This window comes from Cebus imitator, unplaced genomic scaffold (genome assembly GCF_001604975.1).
Source record: "Cebus imitator isolate Cc_AM_T3 unplaced genomic scaffold, Cebus_imitator-1.0 Scaffold45, whole genome shotgun sequence".
Lineage (NCBI taxonomy): Eukaryota > Metazoa > Chordata > Mammalia > Primates > Cebidae > Cebus > Cebus imitator.
The window spans coordinates 5,801,754-5,823,432 of NW_016107360.1; the positions used below are offsets into that span (position 1 = coordinate 5,801,754).

At 38.5% G+C, this 21,679-nt stretch overlaps 1 protein-coding gene across 2 annotated transcripts in view; it reads left to right on the plus strand.

The window, feature by feature from the left end:
- SP4 (Sp4 transcription factor) overlaps positions 1 to 21,608 on the plus strand; it is a 94,636-nt gene extending 73,028 nt beyond the window's left edge. For both annotated transcript variants that reach the window (XM_017526947.1, XM_017526948.1), the window contains exon 6: positions 20,108 to 21,608. In XM_017526947.1, coding sequence (XP_017382436.1) covers positions 20,108 to 20,355 — 248 coding nt within the window. In that variant the 3' untranslated portion in view covers positions 20,356 to 21,608. The remainder of the gene's footprint in view (positions 1 to 20,107) is intronic.
- Positions 21,609 to 21,679: the final 71 nt, after the last annotated feature.

A 21,679-nucleotide genomic window follows, 5' to 3' on the forward strand; every position in this document is an offset into this window, starting at 1 on the left:
GTTCTCGTGTTGTGTTTTTCAGCTCCATCAATTCACTTATATTCCTCTCTGAGTTGTCCATTCTGTTTAGCATTTCATCAAATCTTTTTTCAATGTTCTTAGTTTCTTTGCATTGGGTTAGAACATGTTCTTTTAGCTCACAGAAGTTTCTTATTACCCACCTTCTGAAGCCTGATTCTATCATTTCATCTCACTCATTCTCCATCCAGCCTTGTTCCCTTGGTGGTGAGGAGTTGTCATCCCTTTAGGAGGAGAGGTGTTCTGGTTTCGAGCGTTTTCATCCTTTTTGTGCTGGTTTCTTCCCATGTTTGTGGATTTATCCACCTGTCGTTTTTGTAGTTGCTGACTTTCAGATTGGGTCTCTGAGTGGACGTCCAGTTTGTTGATGATGAAGTTATTTCTGTTTCTTAGTTTTCCTTCTAATAGTCTGGCCCCTCTGCTGTAGGACTGGTAAGGTCCACTCCAAGCCCTGCTTGCCTGGGGATCACCTGCAGCAGCTGCAGAGCAGTAAGGGTTGCTACCAGTTTCTTCTTCTGCTATCTTTGTCTCAGAAGGATACCTGCCAAATATCAGTCTGATCTCTCCTTATGAGGTGGCTCTTTAGATATATGGGGGTCAGGGAGTTGCTTGAGGAGACAGTCTGTCCTTTATAGGAGCTCAAGTGCTGAGCTGTGAGCTCCATTGTTCATTCAGAGCTGCTGGGCAGGTACGTTTAGGTCTGCTGCAGCAGAACTCATAAACCCCTTTTTTTCCCCAGGTGCTGTGTCCCAGCGAGTTAGGGCGTTATTTATGAGTTTCCGTTGTGCTGCTGCCTTTTTTTCAGGACTTCCATGCCCAGCAAGGAGGCAGCCTAGTCACTGTCTGCCTGCAGAGGCTTTGGTGAGCTGCTGTGGGCTCCACCCAGCTGCCGTGTGACCTTCCCTGCAGTCCTGTTTATATGGTAGTAGTTAGAACTGCCTCGGCAGTGGTGGCCCACCTCTGTAATGGTGGACTCTCTGTAATGGCAGGTTGCCTCAGCAACGGCAGGCTGCCTCAGCAATGGTGGGACTACCTCCGTAGTGGTGGAGTGCCTCGGTAATGATGGATGCCCCTCCGCCACAGAGCTGGATCATCCCGGTTTCAGCTGTGCTTGCTATGAAATTCTCAACCCAGAGCGTTTCCAATTGCTGGGTTGTTTTGTTTTGTTTTGTTTTTGTGGGAGTGGGACCAGCAGAGCCTGATTATCTGGCTCCCTGCCTCAGAGCCTTTTTTTTTTTTTTTTTTTTTGACTCTCTCCCAGGTGTTCCAGTTGCCTGTTGAAAAAGTTCTGGGATCTGTGTGATTTCCCACATGGCAACTCACTGCACTGGGTGAAACAGCGGCACTGAGATTTGTGGTGCCTTTTTTGCCCAGGAATCTCCTGGCCTGGCTCCCTGTTTCAGTCCCCTTTTTAATCAGAAGAATGGGCGATTCTGCCTTCCCGGGGCTCCAGTCGGCAGCTAAAAGGGCACCCGGACCAGTGCATTTTCTACAGAGAACCACTGTGCTAGGGCGCCAGCCAAGCAGCCACACCGGCCATGCTGGCGACCTGTGGGGCTCCTCCGCCTGGGAATCTCCTGTCCTGTGGGCAATAAAAATCCGTTTGGAAATGCGGCATCCACTCACCCTCTGCGTTTTCACTGGGAGCTGCAATCCTGAGCTGTTCCTAATCGGCCATCTTCCCGTTTTCTGTCGACATCTGATTTTATCATTCTTATTCACTGTAGTACTGGAATTTCTATGCAGTGGAGTAAAGCAGGAAAATGTCATAAAAGGCATACAGATTCTAATGGAAGAAATAAAAACTATCTTTATTTGTTTTATCTTTATTTGTTTTATTTTTTTTTAATTTCTTAAAGATTGTCTCTTTAAGAAATTCATGGTACCTACCAAAAAGCTTTTTGAACTAGTAAGTGAGTTTGGCAAGATTGCAAGAGACAAGATAAATGTACAACAGTGAATTGTATTTCTGCATACTAGCAATGAACAAATGGATATAAGTACTCTATAAAATCAGTGCCATTTGTAGTATGATGAAAACAGTGAAACATTTTGCCATAAATCTAACAAAATATATGTAAGACATATAAGCTGAAAAATAAAACATTGATGAAAGAAAGTAATGAAGAAGTACATTCATACAGATTTACGTATTGTATTCAAGGATTGGATGACCCAATATTGTTTCCATGTACTTTCTACCCAAGCATATCTACAGATTCAATATATATAATCCTTCTCATTTCATCAACATTTTTTGGAGATAAGAAACTGATTTTAAGATTATATGAAAGGCAAAGCAATTAGAACAGCCAAAACAATTTCAAAAATAACCAAATCGGCCGATTTATGCTGCATAATCTTAAGTATTCCTGTAAAGTTAGACTAATCAACCTTGTATGATTTTCAAGTACACATGGATAAGTGAGACAGAAGAGAGTGTCCAGAAATTCCCCTCCATACACGGTACCAAAACAGTTCAGTAGAGAAAAAGTAGTCTTTTCAATAAATGGTACGAAAGAATTCGCCATATGCAAAAAAAAAAAAAACCAATAAAAAAAAAAAAAAAAAAAAAAAAAAAAAAAAACTTTGACCTACATACCTCATATCTTTTATAAAAATTAACTCAAAACCTAAAACAACAAAGCTCTTTGAATAAAATATAGGACAAAATCTTTGCAACCTTCAGATAGGTAACAAGTGAATTAACACAAGCCCCAAAAGCATACTCCATAAAAGAAAAATCAGCAAATGGGACTTGATGAATACTGAAAATTTTTGCTCTGTGGTGGATCCTGTTAAGAGAATGAAAACACAAGATACAGATTGGGGGAAGTATTTGAAAATCACATTTCTGACAAAGTACTTTTATTCTGAACACCTTAAGAAGTCTTAAACTCAATTTAAACAAACAACATTTTTTTAATGAGCAACGGATTTGACACTTCACCAAAGAACATATACGTGTGATAGAAAAACACATGAAAAGATGTCTAACATCATCTATTATCAGGGAAATGGAAAATAAAACCAACAAAATACTACTGTACGCCTATTAGAATAGCTATAATTAAAAGCGGGAAGCATAAGAACCTGACAACTGTAAGGTCTAGTGCGGATGCAGAGCTATTGGAACTCTCATATATTGCTGGTAGGAATGGAAAATGACACAAAGTCTTTGGAAACCATTTTTACATTTTCTTAAAAACATACAATTACCATGGGATCTAGCAAATCTTCTCCTGGTATTCACCAAAGAAAACTAAGAACTGTGTTCACACAAGAAAGCTATGAGTGTGCATATATGTGTGTGGCAGATTTATTTATTTATTACTTTAAATTGGAAGTAACCCAGATGTCCTTCAGCTGGTGAATGGATAAAAATATCCATACATTGGAGTACTACTCCCCACCATAAAGGAATGAATTATTAATAAACAGCCACACGGATGAAACTCAGATGCATTATGCTAAGTGAAAGATCTCAGAATCAAAAGACTGCATAATGCATGATATCATTTATATATTCTGGAAAAATCAAAACTATAAGGACAGAGAGCAGATCTGTGTTTTCTAGGGCATAAGCAAGGAGGAGGGAGAGTTCAACTACAAAGAGACACTACAAAGGAATTTTTGGAAGTGATAACTCTTCTGTGTTTTTATTTTGGTGGCGATTATGTGACTGAACGCATTTGTCAAAATTCATAGAACTCTGTACCAAAAAATGTATTTTACTGTATATAAATTAAAACACAAATGTTAAAAAGTGAAAACAAACTCATTTAGAGAGACTGCAATGTGAAAAGGGAGAGAGAAATTTACTATTTTATATTTTAAGAATTAAAAACAGTTTTCTGTTTAGCCTCTTGTGCATGCCTCAATATCATGCAACACTTCTGTTAACTCTGCCAAGGATGATAAGATTTAGAGCTGAAGGGAGTCCTGAAAATTATTTTGTGCAACCCCATCATTTTATAGATAAGCAAACCAAAGACTCAAGAGGCTAATTGTCTTCCAAGGCCCTAAATGTAGTTCCTTTTGCTGCTTTCTAGATTTTCTCTTTATCTTTGTCTTTCAGCAGTTTGATTATAATGTGATTCCATGGACTCTCTGCATTTAACCTACTTGGAGTTTATTGAGCTTCTTGGATATGCAGATTAATTTTTTTTTAATTAAATTGGGGAAATTTTTGCCTGTATTTCAAATATTCTTTCTTTAAATACCTTGGAACCAATGAGTCTCTCAATCTGTGCTGAAAAGTTCTGTGTGCATGTTGCAGCTTGCCTTCAGCACTCAGCCAGTTATTTAACATCTCTGCCGTAGCCTTTACTTTCTGCTTACCTACGCCCTCAGGATAAGACACAGATTATTTAGGGCCTTCTCAGGCTATTCTGAGCAGTCGCACAGCCCTAAACATATGTATGATCTTCTAGATTCCCGTGTATATGTCAGAGCTTTCTAAAGCTCTCCTGAATGTCTTAGCTCTCAGCTAGCTTTTCCTTTGAAGCATTTTGGTTAGTCTATTTTTTTGTACCAATTATTGTCCCATGTTTTGGGCATCCATGAAGTTAAAATACTTGCTTCTAATTGTCTTAGACAAACACATGCCCTGCCTCACACCTGGGAGAAGGCATTTCACATAGGGCTACCTCAAAGTCAGATTAAATAAGACAGTTTTATACGTGGGGTCTTCAGGAAATGATTATTTGGGAATTAGGCCTTGAAAGAACCCCAACTGTGTTCCACTTCCTCTGGTGGCTGCCAGATGGTGCCCAGAATTTCCCCTGTTATTTATCAAGGCTGCCACAGAGCCAGGGAGTGGGAAATGAGACTAGTAAGTTAAAATACCACAAAGCTTACTGTTCTTCCAGAAATTCCGCAGGTTTTTTTGAATAAATACTTGTTGGATTGCTGGAAGCCTTGATTAATAGCTAGAATCTGAAATGGTTGCTTTTTACAGGTTTTCTCCCCCATAAGTTTTTGTTGCGAAAGAAAAAGGTTTAGAGGTTCTTCACCATGTTCAGTGACATCATTTCTTGTTTTTGCTCCTACCCCCCTTTCTTTCTGAAGCATCATAGGGGTTAGAATGATCCTGTGTTGTGCTGATGAGCTCTCTTTGTGACATGTTGAATGATGCTGTCTGTGGCACATCCAGGAAATGTCTAATTCACAGCTGAGTTTTGGAATCTGGATCTTGGCATAGTCATCTACTTATAAATGATAGTTAAAACTATTAAAGTGGATTAAATAGCCTAAATAAAGCATGAATAATGAAATAACCAAAGAGCTTCTATATTTGAGTTGATAATTGCTACAGGAAAAAATGAAGAATCACTCATTATTCAGATTGGTGTCCCTATAAATTCATGGTCTCAAATCTCAACCAGCCTTTCAGAACTGCCTATCAATCTTAGTCTTCTTTGTCAGTTTTCTTATTACCTTAATCATTATATAAACCTCTTTAAGTCTTCTTATATCCCTTATCACACCCCTTCAGCTTCCCCTTAACTCTCAATTTTCTACTTTAAAAAAATTAAAGCACATGACTTCTCTCAAATTATCATCTTCCCCCACTTATTATAACCAGCCTTCCTTATATGTGGATTCCACATCCTCAGATTCAGCCAACCAGAGATTGAAAATGTTTGAAAAATAATAATAAAAATACAAATTTAAAAATACAGCATAACAACTACTTACAAAATAATCTAGAGATGATTAAAGTATATGGGAGGAATGGCCAGGTGCGGTGGCTCATATCTTTAATCTCAGCACTCTGGGAGGCTGAAGACAGCAGATCACCTGAGGTCGGGAGTTCAAGACCAGCCTGACCAACACCGTATATAGTCCTGGGACCAATCCTAGTGTATGCTAAGGACAACTATCTGCTTTTACTCACAGGTAAATGATACTGAAAAATTTAAGGTACTCATGAAAAGACTTTAGATATTGTAGGCAGCGTAGGTAAGACAGTGTAGGAAGGACTGATAGACTTGGGGTACGGTAGGGGTGTTGATGGGTTTTTCAGGAACTACGTGGCTCTCAGTTTGAATAACTAGAATCCTTAGACAGATTCAAAAATGAGTCCAGTTAACCCTTGAACAACACAGAGGTGAGGCATGTCAACCCCCAAGCATTTGAAAATTTGTATGCAACTTTTGACTCCTCTAAAACTTAACTACTAAGAGCCTGCGGTTGACTAGAAGCCTTACTGATCAGTCAGTTAACACATATTCTGCGTGTTAAATGTATTATAAACCAGATTCTTAAAGTAAGCTAGAGGAAAGAAACTGTTAAGAAAATCATAGGGAAGAACAAATATATTTACTATTCATTATGTGGCAGTGGATTTTTATAAAGGTCTTCATCCTTGTCTTCAAATTACGTAGGTTGAGGAGGAAGAGAAAGAGTGGTTCTTACTGTCTTGAATGGCAGAGGTGGAAAAAATTTAAGTATATGTGGACCTACACAGTTCAAACCCATGTTGTTCAAGGGTCAGCCGTACTTGAATGTGAGTTATATGTAAAAGTCTGGTTGCTTTCACTAAGAAACTGTATATGTGCTACATATAGACTTTTAATGGAAGTTATTCATTGACTGAAGGGTGTATGCTTATTACTTAGCTATAACAAATGCCAAACATTTAAAAATGTCCCTGTAGTGGGTTGAATTGTTTCTTCCAAAAAGATATTGTTTAAATCCTAATCCTAGTACCTGTGAATGTGACCTTATTTAGAAATAGGGTCTTTGCAGATGAAATGAAGTTAAAATGAAGCCATACTGGATTAGGGTGGGCCCTAAATCCAATAGCTGATATCCTTATAAGAGGAGACAACACAAGGGAAAAGGCCAAGCAAAGACAAGGGCAGGGAGTGAAGAAGGGCAGCTACAAACCAAGGATTGCCAGCAGGCAAGAAAGGATTCTTCTCTAGAGTCCTTGGAGGGAGCAAGGCCCTGCTGACATCTTAATTTTGGACTTCTGACCTCCAGAACTGTGAGAAAATAAAGTCATGTTGTTTTAAGCCACCCAGTTTGTGGTATTTTCTTATAGAAGCCTCAGGAAACTAATGTATAACCTTAGTTTGCTCTTGAAATTAATTTTAATTTATAAATATGGCAGTATACTATCAAATGACAAACTTAGAAATAGCATTAGTAATTAACAAAGTTTGTTTCATACATTATAGTAGCTTAGTTTTGAGAGTAGCAATTTGAGAAATAGATTATAGGCAGAACTCTGACAGCTAGATAACTGACTCTTGATAGGTGCTTCAGATACTAAAAACTTAAAAGATTGATTTATTCCACTTATCCATTCCGATCTGTCATTCCATTTGAAATCTCAGCAAATTTTTTCCAAAGGAAATTACTATTAAGAATATTGTAATAGTAAGTAGTCTAATGTAGTTTCTAAATATGAATATTGTATTTAAATCCTTTTAAAAGACTACCTTTTCTTAATATGATAAAGCATGGTATTCTCTTAGATAATGTAGATAAAAGAAGTGATTTTTTTCTATACTCAGTTTATTAAAAAATTTTGGGGATACATTGAGATTTTCATGAAGAAATAAAATTTGGAATTCTTGACTTACTTTGGATACTTGTAATGAAGATGTTTATGTATCTTGAGCTATATATTAGGTCAGCTATAATTTATTGGACTTTAATTTTTTTATAAGGTTATATCCTATGTAACTAGATTAGTTTTCTGTTGCTACCACAACAAATTACCACAAATTTAGCCACTTAAAATTACACACATTTATTACCTCATAGTTTCTCTAGATCAGAAGTTCAAGGGACCTCAGCTGGATGGTCTGCTCATTTTCTCACATAGCCAAAATCAAGGTGTCAGCAGGGCTGCATTTCTTACTGAAGGCCCTGGGGAGAAACCTGCTTCCAGAGTCATTGAGATTGTCCGCTAGATTCAGTTCCTTTCAGTTGTAGAATGTAGGTCCTTGTTTCCTTGCCATCTGGCAGTTGGGAGCCAGGGTTTACACTTGGAGACTGCCCACACTCCTCCTCATACTGTCCATGTGGCCTCCTCCAGCAAAGCAGGACATGTTTCCCTCACACTTCTAATCTCCCTGATTCTAACCAAAGAAAGCTCCTTGCTTTTAAGAGTTCATGTGATTATATTATACACCACTGGATATTCAAAATAATATCCCTATATTAAGCTCCATAACCTTAGTTAAATCTGTAATGTCCCTTTTACCATGTTACTATTATAGCAGGTAATTTATCTCCTAGCACAAGTTCCTCCCCCAGTTCTTCATTTTTGGGGTACTATGGGGTTACAATCTTCCTGGACATCTCCTAAGTTTCATTATTCCCTAATAAGGTATAACCTTCTCTTTCCAGCTTAAGTTTTGATTTCTCATTAATGAAACGTTTTTTGCTTTTATGGGCTGACCCCTTCTCTACATTCTGTTTGCTTGTTGTAACCTAGGTGCATGAGTCATGCAGTTTGTTACATCCGCAGGCTGGATGCCAGTACTTAGATTTATCATGCCTTGAAAATGGATCTTTTAAAACATTTTCTCACAGATTCTCTCTTTTCTGTTAACTTTTTTTGGTCTCATTTTCATCTGAACTCTTTTGGTCCTCTAATCACTCTAGAAGTCTTTTACTTTCTTCCTCATAGGAGAGTGAGGTTAATTTAGTTTCTAATAGTAGCAGGTTATTTTGCTGGTAAGTCATGGGCACTTGTTTATTAATAGCTGTTTTAATTAATCTCTGTGCTAGTCCACTCACACAAGGGATAATACAAAATCCCACTGCTGTTAAGACTCCTGCCACAATTATAAGAAATGTAAGGATTAAGGCTACCATGCCTTTCCATTTTCCAAATCAACCTTCTAGCTATTCTGTAAATGGGTCGTCAGTTACAGCATTTTCTACCAGTTTGTTGGCTAGAGTTGTCACTGCTTGTAAAGCTTTTCTGATGGTCCCATCCGGGGCAGTATTGTTGGGAATGAAAGTACAACATTTCCCACCTAGCATAACATGTATGCCCCCTTTTTCTGCAGGTATCATGTCTAGCACAAGCCTGTTTTCCCAGGCCATTTGGCTGGTGGCATTTAATGGCCAGCCACCACTTTGAGGGCGTCCTGAGTATAATCGATGAATCTCTGTGGATTATCACAGATGTAGTTAATCCAGCCCACATTCTTAATAGTTGACCACCAGAAGAGTGCTAACTTAAACCAAGCAGCTATGTGGTTTCTGGCCTCAAATTCATTAGGAACCCCCTAGGGACTCCTATAGAGTTAACATATATATTAGGCTCAAAATAATTTGTCGAATCTCTCTGGTTTCAGTGGCCCTGTGTATTTTCAGGTATCTTACACAACGCCAGGATGAAGGGAATGGCCAACTGGACTAAAGCACAAGTTCCAGTCCAATTGGACGGTAACAAGTTATCGTCCTTTTTTCACACAAAACCACCAGACATCATCCATGGTGTATGGTGAGCTGAGTAATTCCCATTGCCTGACTCACCAGAGATGTTTAGGATGTGGGTACAGGTTGAGAGTTCTCCTGCAGTCTTATTTAACTCTTCCCACCTGCCTAGAGAGGCAAGAGGAGTGTTTTATATTCCCTGTAGTGAATTAAGGGTTCTGACCTCTGCAGTGCAGGAAAGAGCAATGAAACTCCTACAAGTCTCATTTCCCCATGTATCCTTGTCTCAGTATAGAGCCAACATGCAACATGTTCCTTCAGGATCAGTATTCCATCCTAGGGGAAACAGAACCACCTGTGCCTGAAGTCATCGCACAGCACATGCGTAGCATTACTGTTGTTGAGGGCTTACACCAAAAATTTGATCCAGGCATTTACAACCTTGTACCCTGTCTTCACGTTTTAAGGTTTGCTTTACCTCAATTATTTTTACCCTTTTAGGGTCATTATTTGATGGACATGCATATTTACTAGTCTATGGGGTTGGAGTAGTACCAGGCACATGGGGGGTTGAATTTTTGAGTAGTTTGAGAATAAATCGCCCTAGGGGGTCTTTGCCTGTGATGTCTGCTCCTAACCCGTATAACCGAGATGCTTGCAGAAATGGAGCCAGCTCATGTTTTCTTTTTAGATTTTCCTCAAAAGAGTTAACTTTAAGGGTTCTTCAGGTGACTCATACACTTTCTTTTTCCACTGGTCTTTTTCCCTCCCTTCTAGGGTCTCCTTTACCAGTCCATTGACTCAAGGATAGTGATTCTACCCCTGTTCAGCTGTTCACCTTCCCAGCTTGGGTGGAGCTTGCCTTCTTAACAAGTGTTAATCACACCATCTCACCAGCCTGAAAGCGGTGAACCATGAACTCAAGAGGTGGAGTTTGAGTTAGAAGTCCTTTTAACCTAAGGGATGACAAGGTGGAGTATATGGCCAGTATATCGTTTCTTAAGAATTGATTCTTGGTTTCCATAATAGGGAGGTCTGTAGCTCTGTCCAAATATGGGACCCCCATAAAATGAGGGGGACAATCATAGAGGGACAATCCCAAGTCTTTTATTGGGGCCATTTTCATCCTAAGGAGTGCTACTGGGAGACATTTGGTACGAGGCATTTTAGTTTTTAAGATTAGTTTGGTGATATACTTTGTAAGAGTTTAAGTCATTCTTTTTACCTTTCCAGAGGAAGGGGGATGCCAAGGGGTGTGATAATCCCATTTAATTTGTAAACCTTCCATAATTCCTCTTAACATTCTTGACGTAAAGTGGCTTTCATTGTCTGAATTTATATTTTCCACCAGGCCAAATCTAGGTACAATCTGTTTTAATGCTATTTTGACCACATTCCCAATAAGGTAGCTGTTGCAAGGGGAAAGGCTTCTAACCAGCTGGAAAGGTAATCTACGATGGCCAGTAAATACTTTAGTCTTTCTACTCTGGGCATTTCTGTGAAATCTATTTGAATGCTTTGAAGTGGTCTTAGTCCAGGAGGTCTTCCTGTTTTCTAGTCATCTTTTTGTTTATCTTTTGACAAGTTACACAACTTCCACATACTTGTTTAGTGAGGGTATAAATCCCTATACACCCATAATTCCTAAGTATTGCATCACACAAAGCCCGGGGTCCCCAATGACTCCCGTTGTGTAATATAGATATTAGTTTTCTCGTTAGAGGTTTACTTATCATTTCTCTTCCATCAGGAAGTACCCATTTGCCGTCTTCAATCTCAGTGACTTCTGTCCTGTCTAATTCTTCCATCTCCCATCTGGTAAACTGGGGCCTTAATATACTGCCTTAGGGATGTCTGGGAGCAGGCGAAATAGTCTTCTGATTTCTTCCTCTCGGGAGGCTTGCTCAGCAGCATCATCTGCAGGCCTGTTTCCTGTAGCTTCTGTAGTGTTCCCTTTCTGATGAACATTTATATGAACCAAGGCTACCTCTGCTGGAAGCAGCAGGCTTTCTAAAACGTGTTTAACCAGTTCCCCATGTACCAATTCTTTTTCACTGCTATTTATTAGACCTTGCTCTGTCCAGATTTTTCTAAAAATGTGTACCACCCCATATGCATACTTAGTATTTGTAGTGCTACCTTGGGTTTTAAGGAGCTTTAGGGTGTGGTTAAGACCATGTAATAAACAGGTATGGGCTGACCAGCCACTAGGTAATCTACCTTGCTCACACAAGGAGAGTTTATTTCCATCAGTGACAGCATGGTCATTATGTCTCTTGCCATCTATCACTCGGGACGACCCATCCACAAACAGCCTTATCATATCATATAGTTCACCTTCCCTAAGGTCTGGTCTAACTTTGGTTTGGTATTTTATGATATCTAAGCAGTTCTGGTCTGATGTCTCTTTGTTCTCCTCTCCTTTCCATGAAAAACTGGATTTAGGCAAATATTTGTTGTTACTAGCAAATCATTTTCTTCTAGTAATATGGCTTCATAATCTAGAATCTGAGAATCCATTAATTATCTCCCAGCTTTTTGATTTAATATATTCCTGACCTGGTGTGGGGTGCTTACTATCAGGGTTCCACCAAAGGTTAGCTTTCCACTCTCCTCTAGCAGCAGCGCTGTGGCAGCACTGCTTGCACACATTCAGGCCACCCCTGAGAGACAGGATCCAGAAGCTTGGAGACAAAAGCAGCAGGTTCCCTCTTCCCTCCCCAGGTTTCAATGAGCCACGCCCTGGTCTAATGCTGGAAACCATTCCAAACAGATGGAATGGTTTCTCTAAAGATGGAAGGGCCAGGAGTGGGGCTGAAATGAGGGCCTGCTTTAGCTCTTTCACTGCCTGAATTTCCTTTGAGGACAATTACAAGGGATCAGGTTCCTCTTCTAGTAACTTGAGATACAGAATCTTTGTCTTTTGAGCATATATGTCAACCCATAACCTATAGTAGCCAGTTAAACCTAAAAGTTAGATTCTGAGTCCTCTTTTTGTCTTAGGCAAAGGCAGACCCCACTATTCCTGATATTCTCTCTGGGTTTATTCTTCACTTCCCTTCACTAATCAGGTGTCCTAAATATTTAACTTCTTTTTCTACAAACTGCAATTTGTTCTTAAGAGACTAGCAATCCCCTTCCTCGCAGGAAATTAAGCGAGCTTATGGTGGTTTCTGATACCTTGGCTCTCCTCTTCCCAGAAATTAAAGGATTATTTGCATATTGTAACAACTGGTTCTCCTGGAAGGTTGAAATTCCTCCAGGACTTTTTCTGAGATTTGACCAAATAAGTTTGGGGCTTCCATGAAACCCTGTGGGACCACAGTCTAGGGTTACTGTTGTTTTCTTCAAGTTATAGGATCTCCCCATTCAAAGACAAAGAGGTTCCCTATTCCTAAAGTCTAGGGGACACGCCCAGAATGCGTCTTTTAGATCCACCACCACATTGAACCACTTACATTCATCAGGTGTCTTACTAAGGAGGGTGTAGATGTTAGGCACCACAAAGTGGTACACCTGGACAGGTGAATTTATAGTCCTTAGATCTTGCACCAATCTATATACCCATCAGGCTTTTTGACTGGGAGAATTGGAGTATTGTATGATGACATTCAGGGTTCTAATAGTCCGTCGTTAATTAATCCCTCTGTTACCAGTTGGATACCTTTTCTCCCTTCAGTAGGAATGGGATACTGTTTTCTGCAAACTACTATTCCTGGTTGTTTTAGTTTAATTTGTAAGGTTGTGATTTTTAACCTTCATCTCTTGCATTCCCTAACCCTCACAAGGGGATTGATTTTTCTTTCCTCCTCCTCTGTTAGGAGGCCCATCATTACTTTTATTTGTCCTTCCTCTATTCCTAATCCTAAACCCAATCTCACAATCAGGTCTGGACCAGGAGGTTAGTTCTTGCTTCAGGAACATATGAGTGACCCCTCAGTTTGTTTCGGTCCTGATCTAATTAATGTTTTCTTAAATATCGGAACCTGAAATCCCTCCCCTTTTACCCGATACTGTCAATTTTTCCTTAGAGAGTTCTGTACCCCTTGGTTGGTGAATTAGGGAAGAGCAAGCTTCCCCAGTATCAACCAAAAATGTCACTTCTCCCTCAGGTTCTAACTTCAAATTTATTAAGGGTTCCTGGTGGGACCTACTCACAAGGAACTCCTGACACCCCTAGTCTTCATCAGTGGTCATGAAGTGGATCACCATTTCTTTTTTCCGTTTAGGACATTCTGTCTTAAAATGCCCTGTCTTTCCACACTTCTAACATCCACTCATAGTCTTAGGAGCTTTTCCATGCATTTCCCTGATTTTTTGTGTGTGTTGAGATCTGTTATTCCCTTGTCTCCTTACAGGGGGATTTTGGTGCAACCTTTTTCTGACTACCACTTCCAAAGTGGAAACCATGAATTTTGCTTTCTGTTTCTGTTTGTCTTCCTTTCTAACTTATAAAGACCTTCTGAGTTCCCCTCAGTAATTCCTCAGTTGGTTTCTCATTCCATACATCAATATTTTGAAATTTTTTTATAATGTCAGGCCAACTCTTAGTTACAAAGTCAACCTTCAAAATGTCTTGCCCTACTGGATCCTCTAGATATAATCCAGAGTATTTTCTCATCTGATCTCTTAGCCTATGTAGGAATACAGAGGGAGTTTCTTCTTTTTCTTGTTGAACCTCGAATGTGTCCTGTGTCCTAGGAGTAGATTCCTTAATATATTAGCTCCCTGAGGTCCTATATTTGGGCCTAGTCCCTGGAATCATTATTATCCCATTTAGGATTTACATTTGGAAATTGTTGTTTAGCTGGCAAGATTTCTTACCCAGGAGGGTGTTGCCTCTCCCACATGGTCGTGTCCACTCTCCTAATCATTCCCCTTTCTTTTCCTATGAACAGGATATTCCTGATGGACATCATTTCAGCCCAGGTATAAAAGCTGGATCCTAGAAATTGGTCCAGGTGGTCTGCTAAACTGAAGGAGTGGTTTCATATTTTTTCTTGAAATTCCTAACTTCAGTACTTGTAAGAGGAGCATTTACAAAGCCATTCTCTCCCTGTCCCATGGGAACTTCCCTAAGAGGGAACATGCTAGATGCCTGCTGTGTGGAAGGGATAGGGAAGTTATCAATATCCCTTTTATAGTGTTCTAGTTCTTTCTTTTCTTAAATTTAGGTAAGGATTAGAGGCAGTTGGTTCGGCTCCCCCATGGTCTCCAGGTCTTTCTTCCTCTAACCCTCCTTCTGCCCCTTGATCTTCCTGCCCCCTATTTTGTGAGATATGTGGAGGAGGCACGCATGATAGGGGATCTCAGGGCTTTTCACTGGGTGAGGGGTTTTTAGTAGGCTCTTTTTCTTCTTTAAACGGGAACATGGGGGCTGATTCGTTCATCAGCAGAGCATAACCCATCCCTTCTTGTGAGGTTGGGGTTTTATGGTCAAGTACTGTGGAGTACAATCTTCCAGGACATCGCCTAAGTTTCATTATCCACCTAATAAGGTTATACCCTGGTCTCCTTCCCCACTAAAGTTTCAGTTTCCCAGTAACAAAACTTTCTTAGATTTTATGGGCTGACGCCTCCTCTACATTCTGTTTGCTTATTGCGATCTTCTAGGTGCATGAGCTATGAGGTTTGTTACATTTGCAGCCTGGCTGCCAGTACTCAGATTTATCATGCCTTCAGCATGGACCATTTAAACTTCATATGTTTGTAAGTTCCAGGGATTTGGGCTTGGAAGATTTTGTTAAGATGTCAATGGTTTTGATAATTAGTCGCATTAATTATAAAAATTATCAATATATTGTGCATAATTATAAAGTGCAAATACAGAAATATTATATGTAGTTAGTGCAAGCACTCTTTACTACCTTTTTGAGATAAAGTATAATGATAATGTTTGCTAAGAGTAGGAAATGTAGAAATTTTATCTGACATAGAAATCACTTGTATATGAAAAAGGATAATAAACTGTAATAAATAATTTATCTAATGAAAGTATAATTGTACAACACAGTTTACATGAGGTTCTAGCCAGCTTCTGTTGCTTGAATTTGTATATCCACACCACTTATGAGTAGACAGACTAGAAAGTCCACACAGAAAACATGTCACCGTCTTTCCCCATTAACCACTCAGTTTGCCACTGAGTAGCTAGGGACTTGAATTTCTTTTTTTCTTTTTTTGAGCTGGAGTCTCGCACTGTCTCCCAGGCTGGAGTGCAATGTCTTGATCTCACTGCAACCTCCGCATCCCAGGTTCAAGCAATTCTCCTGCCTCAGCCTCCCGAGTAGCTGGGATTGCAAGCGTGCACCACCGTGCCTAGCAGATAGTTTCTCCATATTGGTCAGACTAGTCTCAAACTCCCGACCTCAAGTGATCCACCTGCCTCAGCCTACCAAGGTGCTGGGATTACAGGCAATAGCCACTGTGCCCTGCTGAATTTCTTTACTTCTTAATTGACACTGATAATTCTATATGGTTGCAAATAACTCTCTTAAGAGAATGGAAGTTGTTTAAAATAAGAGAGTCTAAACATACTCATTTTCATATCACTATTGCGTGAACATTGCAGATGTTTAACAAATGTTTGTTTAAAAAATGAATTCATGTACATCTCAATTAACAAATATTTATTAAAAGGCCACTATGCACAGGTTGATTGCCAGCTGTGCACTTACTGAGTGATCCTTTGTCTTTAAGTCATCACCACCTGATTTACCTGTAATTCACAGCTGTTGTTGCTATCAAGTAACAGTAGTCTCTATTTGTGCTATGGTGGTATAGCATAAAGAACCCAAACTAGAAATCAGGTACCTTGAATCCTGCTCTGTTACGAATCAATTAGATAAGTATGATTCCTAAGTAAATTAATTTCTGAGTCTCAACTTACTTATCTGTAAAATGGAAATATAAAAAAGATCTTAAAGATTTCTTCCAGCTTTAAAATTTACCGAGAATCTTTCTTTTGAAATAAAATGGGTAAGTTAAAAGGCTAAAGGAATTCAAGATTTGTCCTCAACTGCATTTAATTTGTACATCCTTACCTAAGTGTCACCATTTACGAAATTCAAGTCCCTGTATACCTTAAAGCTTAACTGTTTATTTTCAGTATCTTTGATCATTTGTTTCAAGTATGTATGCTTTAATTTTTTTTTTAAACTCAGAAAAATAAAAAAAAGCTCTGTAAGTTTTTTTTTTTTTTTTTTGGAGCCTCGCTCTTGTTACCCAGGCTGGCGTACGGTGATGTGATTTCGGCTTACTGTAACCTCCACCTCCCTGGTTCAAGTGGTTCTGCCTCAGCCTCCCAAGTAGTAGCTGAGATTACAGGCATGTGCCACCACACCTGGCTAATTTTTTTTGGGTATTTTTAGTAGAGACACGATTTCATTATGTTGGCCAGGCTGGTCTTGAACTCCTGACCTCAGTGATTCAACTGCCTTGGCCTCCCAAAGTGCTCGGATTACAGGCATGAGCCACCACACCTGGCCCAAATGCAGTTTTTAAAAAAGTCAGCCACTGCCTCCAACTTTGCACAGAGAAGTCCCAGGTTCCTCCTTTGAGAACCTAGCTAGACCATGGAGTAAGATACCAAGACTAGGCTTCCCATAGATGGCTTGGCATAGAGTTTGTGCCTGACTGGGGGGCAGGGCCTTGTCTACACACTTTTTTTTTTTTTTTTTTTTTTTTTTTTTTTTTGAGACAAGGCCTTGCCCTGTCATCCAGGATAGAGTGCAGTGGCTCGCTGTAGCCCTGGCCTCCAGGGCTCAAGTGATCCTCCCACCTCAGCCTCCCGAGTAGCAGGGACTACAGGTGCACGCCACCACACTCAGCTAAGTTTTGGTATTTCTTTTAGAGATGGGATTTTGCCATGTTGCCCAGACTGGCCTTGAACTTCTGGGCTCAAACAGTTGATCCTGCCGCCTCAGCATCACAAAGTACTGATGATTACAGGCTTGAGCTACTGCACCTAGACCACACTTGTTTCTTTTCGTCTTTCCCCATAAGCCCTGTCCCATGATTGACTACTTACAAACCTGCCAGTCCATGAAATGTTATGTCCTTCTCATCATCCACTTTACTTAAAATATTCTTTAAATGGCCGTACTTTGCATTTAGTCATTCCTGGCTGCTTCATAGACTTTTGTGTATGTGTTTGTGTTACATGCCGATTTATGTAATTAATGGATGGTATTGCTTATTTTGATTGATCATGAATCTGGCCACTTGAGAAATTTATTCGTTCTGATGGTTTATGTTCTCAGATTTTTAGTGTAAATAGTAATCACTCTAATAATCTATTTCAGTTTTTTTCTTCCAATAATTTTACCTCATTTCATTTTACTATCTTATATATAGGCTTGGTCAGAATGTTTCATATTATGTTAAAAATAGTAATGAGGCCAGGCGTAGTGGCTCACTCCTATAATCCCAGCACTTTGGGAGGCCAACCCAGGAGGATCACGTAAGGTTGGGAGTCCTAGATCAGGCTGACCAACATAGAGTAACCCTGTTTTTACTAAAAATACAAAATCACCCAGGCGTGATGGCACATGCCTGTAGTCCCAGCTACTCAGGAGGCTGGGGCAGGAGAATTGCGTGAACCTGGGAGGCAGACATTGCGATGAGCTGAGATGGTGCTGTTGTACTCCAGCCTGGGCAAGAGTGAAACTCCATGTCAAAAAAAAAAAAATGGTAATGATGTATAATAGCATTCTTATCTTGTTCCTGATGTATAAAGTAATAGATCAAAAGTTTCTCCATTAATTATGATACTTGTAGGGGTGTCAAGGACCTTTAGCAGGTAAAAGAAATAAACTTTTATTCCTGGTTTGCCAAGAGGTCTTATCAAATTGTGTTAAATTTTATCATTGTTTTTATGCTTCATTGACTTTTCCATTAACCTTATGGGATCTTAAGTGATACAAAGTATTTTATTTTTGTGTAGTCAGGTTTGTCTGTTCTCTTTTTTACAGTTTCTAAATAACCTGTTACGGTTTTTAAAGTATCTCCGAACTCTAGATTATAGAAATACTTGGTCTTAAATCTTTATAGCATGTATTTTGGTGTGTGGTGTGATATGCAGGTGCAAATTTTTTTTTTAATTTTTTTTTTTTTTTTTTTAAGACTGGTCAAGTGCAGTAGTAAGAAGTGGGGAAAGAGTAGAACAAGGAGTTCAATCTGTAACTGACTGTGAGCAATCAGTTGTGATAACTCACTACCTTCGGACCAGCCTTGCAGGTGCAACTTCTTTGTGTTACTCCAGATGGAAGGTTAATATAATATTGTATTGATGGCAGTGGTCCTGTAAGTTTTAATGGTTGTTTATAACAATAATAAGGAAGACTAATGGTTTTTTCAAAAAGTTTATTAAAATGTAAACATAAAGAAAAAGATTATCTGACATGGACAAACTTGAGCCTATAGATTTTTTATTGGTAAGTCAAAAGCAGGGGCAAGAAAGGAAATTATCCAAATTGAATTTTCTTATTATATTCGTCTGTTTTCATGCTGCTGATAAAGACATAATGACACTGGGCCATTTACAAAAAGGTTTAATTGGGCTTACAGTTCCACATGACTGGGGAGTTCTCACAACCATGGCGGAAGGCAAAGAAGAACAAGTCACATCTTATGTGAATAAGAGAATAAGGAAGACGCAAAAGCGGAAATCCTTGATAAAACTATCAGATCCTGTGAGACTTATTCACTCTCTCAAGAACAATATGGGGGAAACCACCCCCATAATTCAGTTATCTCCCACCGGTTCCCTCCCACAACATGTGGGAAGTACAATTCAAGATGAGATTTGGGTGGGGACACAGAGCCAAACCGTATCACTTATTATCCACGTTCTATCAGACTGGGAAAACATTTCATTCCCTTAAGTAACAATTTTAGAGGGAAGATCTAAAGCTAACAGTTATTCATTATGCACATCAGGATATACCAGTTAACAAAATTTTCATGTGCCTCATTATACAGAAAAACAAAATGGCTTTTTTCTTTTTAGTTAACATTAAACTTTATTCCAAAGCAAAGAAGTTGCTCCAATAGAACCATCTTCTATTTTGAAGAAAGCATATTTAAGAATTGCTTTGGACAACAGAAACTGTTATCTTACGAAACCTAAAAGCTCTATTAAATTTGAAATGTAGCATGTGCCTGTGTTCCATTTTTGCTTTGTGAAGAACTTAGTACACTATTAAATTATTAATTTAGTTTATTTGAAATAGTTCTAATCTATTTCATGCCTCCAAGGATTAAAACTAAAACCCAGGTTAGCGGTTTTAAAGAAGAGTGGACATGAGCCTTGACCATAATATATATTTGTTACATCTGATAGAGAGTTTTTAAATTGTCTGCTAGAAACCCACTTGCTTCGTAGATGGGGAAACTGAGAGTCCCAGTGGCTATTTGCTTGCTCCAGCTTTTATTTCCAGTTCATGGCAGAACCAGGACTTAAATTTCACGTCTTTTTGTCTCAATCACATGGTCTTTCTCTGGTATTGCACTGCTTGTTTGATAATGTTTTTAAATAAAACAAAATATTTTGCAACTAGTGAAACTATACAAAAAGTCATACCATATAAAAAGTATAATATGACCAGAAGGGAGATTATTAAAAATTAAAATTTCACTTAAGTAAAATGTGTATAATTTCATTTACTGTTTTTCTGTGTAGGTGAAAAGAGATTTGAATGTCCAGAATGTTCTAAAAGGTTTATGCGGAGTGATCATCTCTCCAAACATGTTAAAACGCACCAGAATAAAAAAGGTGGTGGGACAGCTCTTGCCATTGTTACCTCGGGAGAACTGGACTCATCTGTTACAGAGGTGCTTGGCTCCCCAAGAATTGTCACAGTTGCAGCCATTTCTCAAGATTCAAATCCAGCAACTCCCAATGTTTCAACCAACATGGAAGAATTCTGAAAAGTTATTTATAACAGAGACCTCTAGTGCTGCACTTGTTTACACACCTTTGAAAATCTGGAAATGGGCTGGTCAAGTGGATTACAGAGTAGGAAATTATGTTTTCGTTCTTTCAGTATTTCTTTAAGTATTCCAGGGTTTGGGGTCAACACATGGAGTGTTGAATTTTTAAAAATATGAAAAGCAAACTGATATACTGGAAACAGATAGAAAAGTATTTCCTCCATACTATAAGTTGTAGTTGTTTGGAAATATATCACATAACCTTTAAACAGAATCTTCCCATCTCTTAATATCATGTGTCAACATGTTTAAAAAGACTTTAGTAGTTTGCAGGCTAGATCTTAATTGGACTTACTTTCTTTGAAAGTACTTCGTTATAAATTCAGTCAGTAGTAATTTACATGTATTCTTTTTCTCTATAGCACAGAAAACAGATTGTTAACTGATGATAGGGATAATACAGTATTTCCTTAGCCTGATTTTTGGAAAATAAACCGAAAATAGTTTTGGCCGTCTTTTCTAAATGTTAGAAATGCTTCAACAGTTGAATTAGGTAAGTTCCAAAACGATAATCTGAGACACATCTCAGATCTTTATTACCACTACATTATAGTAGTGTGTATGCAGACAATCAGTGAAGTCCAATTACTTTCTCCATTTGGAGACAAAAGAGGAACTACTTAGAGTTAAATCTTAGGTTAAATTTTAGGTTGACACCTTAGGAAATGCTGGGGAAAAAAATGGTTAAAACTCATCATAGCTTAAGAAAAATAAAATGAGGCAACTTAACATGCAGTGTTTTAAAGTTAGGATTAATTATATTCCTAACCCTAGGTTGAACCACAAAATTTCATTTAAAATGTTTATATCGGAAATATTTGCTTAAAGTGTAAATTGTTCTGTAGTTCCATATTCTGTAAATATGAGTTATGTTGACAATGTGCAGAATTCTTTATGCTTTTGACTTGGTAGCCAAAGAAAGAATTATATACTTTTTTCCAAGGCCAGCAGAACATTCTCTTTTAACTACATTATAATTCTTGTTTTCCTCTACTAAAAATTGGCCAATCCATTTTATTTCTAGTGCTGTGTTAGAAGGTAATTAGGAATTAAAACACAGTAATGTTTTTATGTTACATTAATAACTGAATTTTCCCTAAAAATTAGCCTAACAGATATATAATAGATATATTATGAAGCAAAATTTTTATTTTTGAAAAGTCAGAATAATTTTCAGTCAAGTAAATGACGAAAGAAAAAAATATATTTCATTGTTATGCAAGGGTCTTACAGGAAAAGGTCTTTTTTTTTTTTTTTTTTT